We start from the raw sequence: 14,537 nt of genomic DNA, 5'->3' as shown, positions 1-14,537 counted from the left end.
GGGTAAGCAAAACGTTTTTAGTAGTAGGGCTTATGAGAATCAAACACGTGGCTTTTACATGTTAAAAGTACCTAATTAGCATAAAATGCACCTTTCACAGATTGTGTCTAACCTGTGACTAACAACTATGTGATACTATCTTTTTCATGGCAATACATAACAAGCTAGTTCTAAGCAGTTTCCAGATTGTACAAGGCACAATGTCCCATATACACCTTTCAGGTATGCTGACAAAAGTAGGCCAGAATGTTCTAGAAGCAACCCCAAGAAACTTGTTATATCAATATGGATATATTAAGATATATTTTTTATAAGAACTAGTAAATATTGGACATACAATTCTGGCCTATCACGGTTATTTTAGACACTGAAGGACATGTCCATAACATACCACTTTCAAGTATCAGAAAAGTGTTTTAATATTTAGACCCTTGATTTAAAACATGATGCTCCTTTAAAAAGGTTTTACATGTCACGAAAGAACACAGAAATAGTGCTCTATATAAATGTTTTCATTGAATAATAAAATGTTAAAGAAAGAGCAATATGCAGTAATCTTTGTGGTAAACGCTGAAAGCTTTGTTTACCTCCCGGACTTTCTCAATTGCTGTGGTAAAAATGTAGATAATGACCACCCACTCCAGGATTGTGGGCTGGGGTTCCATCTTCACAAGCACTGTGTAGGTAAACAACATCAGGAATACCAGATATGCAATCTGCAACAGACAAAACAGACACAGTTGTTGACTTTTCAAATAAATTAAGACATATTTGTCAAACACAAACATTTGTGCTACAGGGTAAATTGCTAGTTATATATTTAATGTAAGTTGCTAAGATAGCATGCCACAAACCATAGCACAAATGTAACAAAGAGCAGAATGAGGTTTATATTCACATCGAATATCTGAAAAGGAAAAAAGTGCTAAAATCACTGAATGAGATAAAATAGTCCATGTTAACAACAAAAATAGAAGTAGCAAGCTATTCCTGAAAAAAAAAAATCCACTTGACCCTGTCCTATTTTATTATGTCATGGGTTTACAACAAACTTATAAGTGCTGCGCCTGTGGGTGTAATTTTATGGTAATTAATGGTCACACACCATTAGGACTGTACCATTAATTAAACTTTCATTGCATTAAAATGGGATGATACTTGATACTTACTTATATAATCAAGGTCATCCAGGTTTACAACATATGAAACTAGAGAGTTCTACTTGTTTCTGATTTTTGGTTACCTCCGAGGATGGTTAAATGTAATTTTTTGTTAAATGTTTCCATCAAGATTCTGTCATACAGCACAGCTTTGTTAATGTGCTGTGTAAAGGTGGTGCCAATAGGCTATCAAAACTACTTCCATTGAAGTTTATTTTTTTAACTAAGTTCTTTCAATGTGTGTTTCAATGTGGCTACCTTTCCTCACTTAGCAATGCGACCATCAAGAGCTTCACTGTAATATGAATTGCAAGTTAAAACAAGTTATGTCTTGTAAAAGATGTACAGTTCTTAACTTAAAATCAATTACATTTTCAAAAAGAGGTTATAAATACTATAATTATAATAAGAAAAGTGCCTTTCTATTAACATATTTTCAAACACCGTGATCCAATGCTATGATCTTAAGGACTGTAAGATAAGGCTTTATTGATTGAGCTACACGGAGAGTTTGGCTTGCTACTGAGATTTCAGTGGTTTATCAGCGATGGACTGGAGGAGTGTTTATCTCGACATATATTGTATTTGTAATTAAAGTGTACACTACTTGGAAACGTGTATTTCCAAAATCTAGAAAAGTATAGTATGCTGACATCAAAATTCTAGAAAATTCTGGGTGCCAAAAGTTTTTGTAAACATAGTCATACTAGATATACAGGGTGTTACTCAAGTATACTCAAGTGACATGCTTTTATGTAAATGGAAATCAACTGTAAACCAATGGCATGCTTTTCTTGTAAAACAAACATGAAAGATTACACACTGTATGGAACCAGAACTTGACAATGGGTGCGTTGTAGAACTCATAGACCTTCCTTGTCCACAGAAGTTCTCTTTGCGTTGTACTGACTGAGAATTCTGGGCTTTCTTCATATTTATCTTGTCCCTTCTCAGCATCATACTCTTTCTTGAGGGCAAAAGACCAGAGCAAATGGTCAGTACATGGAATACTTAAACCGTTTTTTGGTCAACAAAATATTTTGAAAGAAACAATATTCTGTATTAACTTTCATTTACTTTCCAGGCTAATGTACCCATAGATAATAGCTTGCTGCAGTTGCAAGCCCAGTCAAATTAATTAAAAAAAAATATTTCAGTTATGAGTCTAGAAAAGTGTCATGATATCAAACTTTAAAAAACTAGTTAAAGATTTGTGGATATGACCCATCAAAGAAATAAGAAATAACAGGAAACAAGCACAAGCTAATTTATTTAAAAGTATGTGCTGTTTGGTTAATTATTATATTTAGGAATATCTTAAACAATAACGCTCTCTAACAAACCAAGAGTTGGCCTAGTCACTTTGAATAACACTAAATAAGCTGTTACCATAAGATCACAATATTGATAATGGGCTAGGAATGTGACTGCAATTCTGTTACAGCTACAGGGAACTCTTGACCCCCATAAAATATAATCAAAAAGGTCACAGAATGAACAATCTGCTTTGGGGGGGTTATGAAATACATTTTACTTTTATATTATGTAATTAAAAATCCAGACAAATAGAGTTAGTGATGAAAAATTAGTTTTAAGGGGAGCAAAGTGGAAGGGAGATATTTACCATTGGCGGCTTATCTTGGCTATTGTTGGGCCCGTGATCCCCATGATGCCAGGTGAACTGGAGGAACTCCTGGGACTGAGGAATGTGGGACATTTCAGCCTTGCTTTTGAACTCCAACATTAAAATGGTAGGAGGCAACATTATACTCAGGATAACCTAACAAAATACAGCAGAAGCAGGCACAATTGTTAGAATTTTGCCCCAAAAATGATCAGGATTGTTTGAAAGACAGCATTTGCCACCCTTGTCCCAGACCACATACATGTCCTTTATGGTATGTTTTGGAAAAGCATGTTAGTGCTCATACAATACTCCATGGCCAACATCCATAATGTTCTCAGGAGGAATGGTGACAGATACTAGATGCAATGTACATGTTAATATGTATAGTTGAGGTATAAGAGTAACTTCTTGTGAGCACTTTGGGACAGCAAAGTGAAGGACTAACACCTTGCTGAGCACAGTCATAAAGGAGTTTCTATTTTATTGCTGAGATAATAAAAGTTAAACATAATTTTGCTATGTATCCCAAATAAATGATCATGTATGATAATCTTATTTTCTAAAGTAAAAATGTGCAAGTACACCAGCACTAGACAAAACTAGCTAAAATCTTTATTTCTAACAAAATGGCAACATTTCACTGATGGCTTGTCACACCATGTTACCTTAAACCAGGAGTTTTTCCTCATGTTCAAGCGCCCCATCCACATGTCGGTGAGTAACATCTGGGTGCAGGTGTGAGAGACAAAGGGCCGCAGTCCTGAGGATACCGCTAGTTTCAAGCAAGTGGAGTTACTCCAGTTCTTCAGCTCATAGGTCAGAAGCTTCATGGCCATCCGCTCATTCTGTCTGAAGGCATTGTCTAAAAGGTCCACAGCCAGCTGCCCAAATTCTCTAGAAAAAAAAAAAAAAGTTGTTACTTTAACAAAAATATTTCACTACATTGATTACATTGAAAGTGGGCGAGTTCAAAAATACTATAAGTTATTTTAAAAAAAATGTTACTGGTGAGAAAATGTTTTTATACAAACACAATTTTTTTGACCTCATACACATTCACTTCTAAATCCAAATCCAAAGTTAAATAAAACTTTTACTTGCTTTTTCAAAAGTTAGTTAAATCATGGAAACTCATTGTATACTCAGTCGTTATAGTTCTGTGATATATAATGGGGTTAAAATGGAACCTACTTTGAGTAGGTCTTCAGCTCCTCTGAGGTATCATCCATCATGTTGCTCTGCTTTGCTTCATGGGCCATGGCCCTGTATAGCTTGCATGCCACCACAGCCTTTGCCATAGCCTCTTCCCCATGCTGCCAAAGGAACATAGCCATCTTCTGTCGCCTCATAAGCACTGCCCACACAAACAGGTCATTGTAGGGATAAGTGAACTCAGGAGAATCATGCTCCTCAGAAAAGTTCAGCTCCTCCTTGGACTTTTTTCTTGACTTGTGTAGGGAAACCAACTTTTCCTACCAGTACATGAAAACATAACAGCATTTAAATGCAAATTCAAAATACAGCAAAGCTATATAAAGCCGTATCCACACTGGACGCAAGCGACGTCGCTTTGAGAAAATTTTGCACTGCTAAAATAGAACCTGTTTCTTTTTTTTTCGTCGCACGACTGGTATGAAACTGACCAATCAGAAGCAAGGTTAACACCTTTGACACACGTCAAACACAAGCCTCAAAACACATCATGCCTCAAAACACATCACGCCTCAAAACAAGTTAATCATGGACGACGAAATGATTGCAAATTGAACAACTACAAAGACATCCAGAAGAAAGACAATGCCTGGGTGGCTTGCAGGTGGTGTATTTAGCAGCACTGAGACATTTTCTTTCCGATTATGCAAGTTGCATAAAAATAGGTTTATTAATAAGCAAAAATAAACCAGACCATACATGCTGTCTACATATCCAGCATTTAAATGAAAAATGTGCACTTTTGCTGGCTTTTAAAAATGACACAAAAAAGGTCCTGCATTCACACAACTTGAACATGTGATTTAATTTTAAGTTATGGATTTTTATGATAAATAATGTTTTGTTCACTAAATTGCTCTGTGGCACAAATCTGTGACAAGAAGAAAGTCTTTACATACGCCTAAAGTGAAGTTTTGTGGAGATTCACCAAACAAAACAAAAATATTATCGAGGTTCTACGTTGTAAAACAAAGCCAGCAATATGTTTGTATTCTATGTGACACATCCCAACATTATCAAGCTCAAACATAGTTTTGAAGATTATAAGCCATATTTATAAAGCATTTTCTGTCAAGTTCACCAGACTGTTTTAAAAGGAAAAACTAAATAAAAGTAAATAATAACACAAGGTAAGTGGTGATCTGCACATAATAATAATAATAATAATAATAATAATAATAATAATAATAATAATAATAATTTTACACTCTAAGATACTTTTGAAAGTTAATAAACAAAAAGGATCAAAGAAGGAATTTGTAAAGAAACAGAACTGAGATTGCAGTAAGTTGTACATATAAATGTATAACAATAAAATAATTTTGTTGAAAATATCAGTTCAACTACACTACTATTGTCCAGCTGTCTTCTGACAGCAGGAGATGTACCAGGCTTCAAATCAGACTATGACTGGCACCACGAAAAATAAAATAAAAAATACAACTACAACTGTACAATTACTACTACTAATAATAATAACAATAAAACTGTTGGATATATAGGGATGTTCAAAAACTCTGATTTATCGATTTTACAAGTCCAACCTTATTTTACAACGGAGTTCCCGGAGGTCAGGGTGGAAACCATTAATCAAAACAAGACCTGTTTTGTAATGGGACAGTATGTCCAATAGGAATGCACGGGCCGAGTCATGTATTTATTTCCAGTCTTTTGGATCGTTTCCTGTCTGGTGTGGATTGACATTCGACGACTTTGCTCGCGTCGCTCTGTCCAATGTGGATGCAGCTTAACATTGTAATGGATGAATGAACTGGATGGAAAAGGTTGTCCAGAAGCAAGAAAAAACAAGAAAATATTCACAGCCTTCATGTTCAGCCTACATATTTTTTTTTATTCAGCAGCCGAATACTTAAAGCCTCTAGTGTCATTAGCATTGGACCGTCATTAGAAAACCTTCACCATCAGCAGGAGTTGTAGAGATCAAGCTGTGTCAACCTACCACACTACCCTTCAGAGAGACGAAAGACAATATTACATAAGGAACACATATGGAAATGAATGTTAAAACCTTGCGTTTGTATGGTTGAGCCGTTCTGATGAACTGAGAATGTGGAGTGTTTTCTTCATTTTTCAGTTTGCTGTTGAGTTGACTGCTCCGATGAACTGAAAGGTGACTAAAGCTGCTTGTAAAACTTATAACACTGTGATGACCAACTCTCTGTTTACAAAAAGAGAAAAAGTGAACCTCTACTAAATTATTTAAGTTAGAATTCTGTCAATAAGAAAGCAACACAACCTTAAAATGGTACTGAATTACATTAAATCATAATTTTAGATATGGATAAACTGTCACATCAAAACACTGGGCAAAGACAGAGACATACTCATTCGTATGAATTTCTTTTTTCCACACTGTCATATTTAGCCAAAAACGAGTAATAGCTAACAAATTACACAATTCTCGTCGACCTTGATTATCTCATTGTTGATTAATTCAGTTTCTCGCTTTCATCTTTCCATTCTAATTCATTTACCTTTCTCTGTCTGTAGAGGCTGTTGTAGAGAAGTCTGAATTGTTTGCGTGCGTAGCTGCTCCGGTATGCTCCCCCAATCAAATATTCAATCACCAGTCCAACATCAATCAGTGTCACCTTGTAATCGGGAGGGAGGTTGCTCTACAGACACACAGGTTTGCTTTTTACTTTAACTCCACATTTCTTCAACATAAATAAGGCTCTTTCAATTTTTTTCTACTTTTTAAAATATATACAGTGGTTTGCAGAAGTATTCACCCCCCTGCAAAGTTTTCACATTTTGTGGGGCAACTGAGCGTACTCCACAACGCTTTCAAATTAGACTTTACATGTAAAATCTACACAAACTACTCCACATTGATAAAGTTAAAAAATGCATATATAATGAATATAAATAAGATTTACAGAGAAAAACAGATTAATCTCAGTTGCATAAGTATCAACCCCTTTGCTACTGCAGCCCTAAATCAGCTCAGGTGCAAATGATTTGTTTGAAAGGTCACAAAATTAATGAAATGGTTTCAGCCTGTGTGTACTCAAAGTGGTTTAACTTGTAAATAATTTCCCTCAGGTATATAAAGACCTTCAAGCTGCAACTCACATAGTGATCCAACAAAGCAACCATGAAGACCAAGGAGCTTTTGAAACAAGTCAGGGATAAAGTGGTAGAGAGGCACAGAGCAGGAGAAGGGTACAAGTGCTGATTATCCCTCTCAGCACAGTGAAGGCCATCATTAAGAAGTCGAAGATGCATCATACCACCCAGACACTACCCAGATCAGGTCGCCCTCCCAAACTGCGCAGCCAGGCAAGCAGGAAACTGGTTTGGGATGTCACTCTGAAGCCAACTATGACCTTGAGAGATCTGCAAAGTTCTGTGTCTGAGATGGGAGTCAGTGTTCACACATTAACAATAAGCCGGTCCCTACACAAAGCTGACCTGTATGGACGGATGGCAAGAAAGAAGCCATTACTCAAAAAGCCTCATCTTAAAGCACATATGGAGTTTGCAAAAAAAAAAGCATGTAGATGATACTGCAGACATGTGGAAAAAAGTTTTGTGATCAGACGAGACAAAAATTGAACTTTTCGGTCTAAATTCCAAGCATTACGTCTGGCGCAAGCCCAACACTGCACATCACCCAGTCAACACCATCCCAACTGTCTAGCATGGTGGTGGCAGCATCATGCTATGGGGATGCTTCTCTTCAGCAGGGACTGATAAGCTTGTCAGGATAAAGGGGAGAATAGATGGTGCAAAGTACAGGCGAATCCTTGAGGAAAACCTGTTTGAGTCAGCCAAGACTCTGAAACTGGGGAGGAAATTCACATTTCAGCAGGACAATGACCAGAAGCACAAAGCCAAAGCTACACTGGAGTGGTTGAACAAGAAGAGAATTAATGTTCTTGAGTGGCCCAGTCAAAGTCCTGACTTGAATCCAATTGAAAATTTATGGTGAGACTTGAAGATTGCAGTCCATCGACAATCCCCAAAAAACTTATCAGAACCGGAGCAATTTTCCTGTGAAGAATGGGCAAACATTTCATCATCCTACTGTGCAAAGTTAGTAAAGACCCATCCAGAAAGACTCAAAGCAGTAATTGCTGCAAAAGGTGCTTCTACCTTAACGGGCTGAATACTCGTGCAACCAGTAAATTTCATTTTGTGCATTTTCTTTGCAAGTTTTGCTGACATTTAACTTCCTCCTCATATAACAGTGTTCAGTTTAACCACTACAGCTTTGAATAAAAAAAAACTGAAAAACTGTGCATACATTATTGTAATTCAACAAAATGTGACATTATTTGTAGGGGGTGAATACTTCTGCGAACCACTGTGTGTGTGTGTATATATATATATATATATATATATATATACAGTGCCTTGCAAAAGTATTCGGCCCCCTTGAACTTTGCGACCTTTTGCCACATTTCAGGCTTCAAACATAAAGATATGAAACTGTAATTTTTTGTGAAGAATCAACAACAAGTGGGACACAATCATGAAGTGGAACGAAATTTATTGGATATTTCAAACTTTTTTAACAAATAAAAAACTGAAAAATTGGGCATGCAAAATTATTCAGCCCCTTTACTTTCAGTGCAGCAAACTCTCTCCAGAAGTTCAGTGAGGATCTCTGAATGATCCAATGTTGACCTAAATGACTAATGATGACAAATAGAATCCACCTGTATGTAATCAAGTCTCCGTATAAATGCACCTGCACTGTGATAGTCTCAGAGGTCCGTTTAAAGCGCAGAGAGCATCATGAAGAACAAGGAACACACCAGGCAGGTCCGAGATACTGTTGTGGAGAAGTTTAAAGCCGGATTTGGATACAAAAAGATTTCCCAAGCTTTAAACATCCCAAGGAGCACTGTGCAAGCGATAATATTGAAATGGAAGGAGTATCAGACCACTGCAAATCTACCAAGACCTGGCCGTCCCTCTAAACTTTCAGCTCATACAAGGAGAAGACTGATCAGAGATGCAGCCAAGAGGCCCATGATCACTCTGGATGAACTGCAGAGATCTACAGCTGAGGTGGGAGACTCTGTCCATAGGACAACAATCAGTCGTATACTGCACAAATCTGGCCTTTATGGAAGAGTGGCAAGAAGAAAGCCATTTCTTAAAGATATCCATAAAAAGTGTCGTTTACAGTTTGCCACAAGCCACCTGGGAGACACACCAAACATGTGGAAGAAGGTGCTCTGGTCAGATGAAACCAAAATCGAACTTTTTGGCAACAATGCAAAACGTTATGTTTGGCGTAAAAGCAACACAGCTCATCACCCTGAACACACCATCCCCACTGTCAAACATGGTGGTGGCAGCATCATGGTTTGGGCCTGCTTTTCTTCAGCAGGGACAGGGAAGATGGTTAAAATTGATGGGAAGATGGATGGAGCCAAATACAGGACCATTCTGGAAGAAAACCTGATGGAGTCTGCAAAAGACCTGAGACTGGGACGGAGATTTGTCTTCCAACAAGACAATGATCCAAAACATAAAGCAAAATCTACAATGGAATGGTTCACAAATAAACATATCCAGGTGTTAGAATGGCCAAGTCAAAGTCCAGACCTGAATCCAATCGAGAATCTGTGGAAAGAACTGAAAACTGCTGTTCACAAATGCTCTCCATCCAACCTCACTGAGCTCGAGCTGTTTTGCAAGGAGGAATGGGCAAAAATTTCAGTCTCTCGATGTGCAAAACTGATAGAGACATACCCCAAGCGACTTACAGCTGTAATCGCAGCAAAAGGTGGCGCTACAAAGTATTAACTTAAGGGGGCTGAATAATTTTGCACGCCCAATTTTTCAGTTTTTTATTTGTTAAAAAAGTTTGAAATATCCAATAAATTTCGTTCCACTTCATGATTGTGTCCCACTTCTTGTTGCTTCTTCACAAAAAATTACAGTTTCATATCTTTATGTTTGAAGCCTGAAATGTGGCAAAAGGTCACAAAGTTCAAGGGGGCCGAATACTTTCGCAAGGCACTGTATATATATATATATATATATATATATATATATATATATATACACACACAGTCACCTCCAAAATTATTGGCACCCTTGATAAAGATGAGCAAAAAAGACTTTATAAAATAAATAATATCAGTACTGAGCTATATTGTAATTTTCCAACATGTGGAATATATTTGACTTTATTAATGATTCAGTGGAATCAACCAAAATTACACATTTCTCAAATTATAAATTTATTTCCAAAAGAAATGAAGTGTCACAATTATTGGCACCCTTGTTTTCAGTACTTTGTGCCCCCCCCCCCCCCCCCCCCTTGCAAAGGATAAAGTATTTTTCTATAATTAATGAGTTTGGAGAACACATTGGAAGGGATCTTAGACCATTCCTCCTTACAGAATCTTTCCAGATCCTTGATATCCTTCGGTCTGCGCTTATGGACTGCCCTCTTCAATTGAAACCACAGGTTTTCAATGGGGTTCAAGTCCGAGACTGAGATGGCCATTGCAAAATGTTGATTTTGTGGTCAATTAACCATTTCTTTGTGGATTTTGATGTGTGCTTGGGGTCATTGTCTTGCTGGAAGATCCACTTGCGGCCAAGTTTCAGACTCCTGGCCGAGGCAACCAGGTTTTTGGCTAAAATGTCCTGGTACTGGGTAGAGTTCATGATGCCTTTGACCGTAACAAGGGCCCCAGGAGCAGTGGAAGCAAAACAGCCCCATAAAATCAAAAATCCACCACCATATTTTACAGTAGGTATGAGGTTCTTTTCTGCACACCCATCCTTCTTTCGATGCCAAACCCACCGTTGGTGTGTGTGGCCAAAGAGCTCTATTTTCGTCTCATCTGACCATAGCACCCAGTTCCAATCGAAGTGCCAATGTTGTTTAGCAAACTCAGGGCGCTTACGTTTGTTGGTTGCTGTCAATAAAGGCTTTTTTTCTGGCAACCCTTCCAAATAGCCTATTGGCATGGAGGTGATATCTAATTGTAGATTTGGAGACTTGGTGACCCCAAGATGCAACCAAATTCTGTAATTCTCCAACTGTGGCCCTTGGATTTCCCTTTGCCTCCCGAACCATCTGCCTCACTGAGCGTGGGGGCAAGATACACTTGCGTCCTCTACCAGGCAAGTTTACCACTGTTCCAGTGGTTTTGAACTTCTTAATTATTGCCCTAATAGTGGTAAGTGGTATATTTAGTTTTTTAGCTATTGTTTTGTACCCATTGCCTGATTTATGAAGGTCAACAACCATTTGTCTCTTTCCATTTGTGAGTTCTTTGCCTTTCCCCATGGTGATGGATGACAAATGGAGTTCATATGCGTGTTACCTCATTTTTATACCCCAGTGAAACAGGAAGCCGTGGAAGGCCACAATACAGTTCCTTAAAACTGAGATGAACTTAAAGAAGTAGAATGTTAATGCAGATTTAATGTATAAGAATCTTTAGGGGTGCCAATAATTCTGACACCTATCTTTTTCAGAATTTTTTTTTTATTACTTGTTAATAAAAAAAACATTTTCTCTGAGCAATTGTATTAGAATAAAAGAATATGGTTTTCCCATATATTTGAGCATAAAATATAGCTCATTACCTGTGTTGTTTATTTTATACAGTCTTTTTTGCTCATCTTTATCAAGGGTGCCAATAATTTTGGAGGTGACTGTATGTTTTTTTGTCACCATAACTTTTGAACATGTACTGTGTCATTACAGCACTCCAGGTCTCCATGATAACCTTCACCTTTCCCAGGAGGAAGAATATTTCTGCATAAACATTCTTCTTGCCAGTGGTGTAGTCAAGGGTATACACAGGTAAACGGGGTTACCCACTTTTAATTTGGGCAATATCACGTTTACACCCTTCTCATAGAAGGGATACAGAGTTTACTCATTTCTACTTTCCTGTGAGATGCAAGTCCTGGGTTAAAGACAAGATTTTTTTAACGGTGAGCATCTGTGTTGTGTTTCTGCAAGCGAGACTAACAGCTGAGAGCGCTCAGTCAGAACTCTGGCACGAGCAGGTAGGCGTGACCACTGGACTATGTGTTCTGTGATTGGCTGTTTGTGTTCTGTTTATGTTCTGTTAGGCACACTGGACCTGCAGGCCTTCACCCTAGCCCACGAAAGGACGCTCACAAAACTGTTCAGTGAAGTGCACCATCGGGTCTGTGACTGTTCACGTGAAGCGCACCTGAAAGGGGAAAGAACTGTATGGGGGACAGCACTCCAGATAAGGTTTTGGGTCTGGGAGTAACTTACCCTCTAATTTTAACACTGAGAGTAAAATGTGTTTTCAGGGGGTAAAATGTTACCTTGAAGTCATGAGTAATCTCGATAAATAATGTATAGTGCTGGCAAAAAAAGGATCTGCTTGCCTTGCATTAAGTGCTCCATATCGGCGTATTCCATGTAGCTTGGATCATTTGTAGCTCCCTTTCAATTTAAAAGACGACCACCAACAATACTTTTGGGATATGCCTGCCACAGGTAAGGTATTCACTGAGCTGCTGATAGGCCCCTCTGGGGAGTGGCGTCCTTGGTCCCGCCTTCCGAGGGAACAAATAGTCAATCCATTTAGCTCACTTCCTCTTTTGCTTCTCACTGTGGTAAGGTAAGGTACTAACCTGTCCAGCTGCTGTGATTGAGTCTGTATGAAAGAACTCTGCTGGAGTTTCCCTGCTTTTTAAAAAAAAATACTTCTGGAAGTTGAGTTGAAACACCTATGAAGACAGCCTTTTTGTTAGTCATCACTTCCACCAAGCAGGTCAGTGAGCTACAGGCTGTGCACAGATCCTGTATGTGAGTCTGGGACAACGGAAACAGGGTATTGTTACATATGAACCCCGCATTCCTCCATAAGGTGGTTACCACTTTCCACTTCAATCAGTTAATGGATCTAGAGGCTTTCCATCCCCCTCCTTTTTCTTCGGAGGAGTATCAAAGACTAAACTTCCTCTGCCCGGTTCAGGCATTGAGATGTTATGTTGACGGAACTAGAGCTCTGCGTCAGTCTGATTAACTCTTCATCTGTTATGGTGTAAGGACCCTGGGTCAAGCTCTCTCAAAGCAGTGGCTGTCTCACTGGATTATGGACACAGTTTCGACTGCATATACTAATGATGGCCTACCCCTACCTGGGCGGGTGGCCGCGCACTCTACCAGAAGAGTGTCTACATCATGGGCCCTCTTAGAGGAGCCTCATTGTCCGACATATGTATTGCGGCTAGCTAGGCTACCCCGCATACTTTCACCAGGTTCTACCGACTTAACCCTTTGCGGTCAATTTATTCAGCGCCTCTCTGGCACGTCAGGTCCAATTTTTTTCACAGTAAAACAGGTTTAAAAGGCACTGCAAGCCCACCCCTTGTTTGCTGTATTTTTCACATACCTCTTCATAGTTGTGCATACCGATAAATCATCTCTTGATCACTCATTTTATCACCAAACTCCGCAATAATGCGATCCAAGTAATTATTTTATTACTATAACATCTCAAAAAGCTCTGGAAATGTCTGTGATATTCTTTGAGCGCTGGATGCAGAAGCAGCTATCTTGTTTGTTTATGTCCGTGTTATCTCTGTGGTGCCGGGGCTATGTGTATTGCTCAGATCCGCCCCCACCTTTTTTTTTTTTTTTTGGCTTCTCTCGGCACCTATCGGTCATTGAATGGTTTTCTCATCTTTTTCCGGAGAAAAGACGACTAGAGACCTGTGTTTTACGTCTTTTTGATGGCCTACCCCCAGACTGGAAAGGGAAAATTGTAATGTTAGACCTGGTCCGACAAAGGACCGCAAAAGGTTAATGTGGTAGATCCATCTATGCCTTCATTAAGCACAAGGGTCCTTGAGATTGTACGCTTGCACTGCTAACCATGGTTCTGCGTTTTCGAGACGTCCCTCGTCTGCTGTCTCCGCTCACGCTTCCTCGCAACGGCTTTGGTCTACTTTTCCCAAAAGTATTGTTGGTGGTCATCTTCGAATTGAAGGGGAACGTTCGGTTACGGATGTAACCATGGCTCCCTGAAAGAGAAATGACCACCTACCTGTGAGGTCGCTTCGGTCGCGGGTTCGATGCAAAAGAGGAAGCGAGCTCCATCGAGTGACTATTTGTTCCCTCGGAAGGCGAGACCGAGGACGTCACTCCCCCGGAGGGGCCTATCGGCAGCTCTTACATAAAATGCTCAGTGAATACCTGACCTGTGGCAGGCATATCCCAAAAGTATTGTTGGTGGTCATCTTCTCTTTCAGGGAATCAGGGTTACAGCGCAATTTTCTTGTCGAGAAATATTGTTTTGGTAAAATGCGTTGTTGTTTTGGGCTAGTGTATAGTATGATATTGGTGCTCAAATAACATACTTAAATCTGTTCATTATAGCCTTGTTGGCTATATTGTTTCTGGCAGCTCTTTGGATTCTTGCCAAATCCACTCGCTGTGAGTCAACGTGTTCCGTGCCTCCTTCTCTGGTTGTGGTAACGTGTTTAATTAGTATTTGATGATTGTTATTTTTACTGTTTCATTATTTTAGTATTTCTTATTAAAGGTG

At 38.9% G+C, this 14,537-nt stretch overlaps 1 protein-coding gene across 2 annotated transcripts in view; it reads right to left on the bottom strand.

Moving 5' to 3' along the window:
• Positions 1-14,537, bottom strand: part of trpm6 (transient receptor potential cation channel, subfamily M, member 6) — a 79,352-nt gene that overhangs the window by 34,450 nt on the left and 30,365 nt on the right. For both annotated transcript variants that reach the window (XM_059025563.1, XM_059025567.1), the window contains 7 exons: positions 6,495-6,635; positions 6,029-6,178; positions 3,979-4,259; positions 3,453-3,681; positions 2,785-2,940; positions 1,984-2,127; positions 588-716 (listed from right to left, as the gene is read on the bottom strand). In XM_059025563.1, the coding sequence (XP_058881546.1) occupies positions 588-716; positions 1,984-2,127; positions 2,785-2,940; positions 3,453-3,681; positions 3,979-4,259; positions 6,029-6,178; positions 6,495-6,635 (1,230 nt within the window). The remainder of the gene's footprint in view (positions 1-587; positions 717-1,983; positions 2,128-2,784; positions 2,941-3,452; positions 3,682-3,978; positions 4,260-6,028; positions 6,179-6,494; positions 6,636-14,537) is intronic.

Source organism: Acipenser ruthenus, chromosome 1 (genome assembly GCF_902713425.1).
Source record: "Acipenser ruthenus chromosome 1, fAciRut3.2 maternal haplotype, whole genome shotgun sequence".
NCBI lineage: Eukaryota > Metazoa > Chordata > Actinopteri > Acipenseriformes > Acipenseridae > Acipenser > Acipenser ruthenus.
This window is presented reverse-complemented; position numbering and strand designations above follow the sequence as displayed.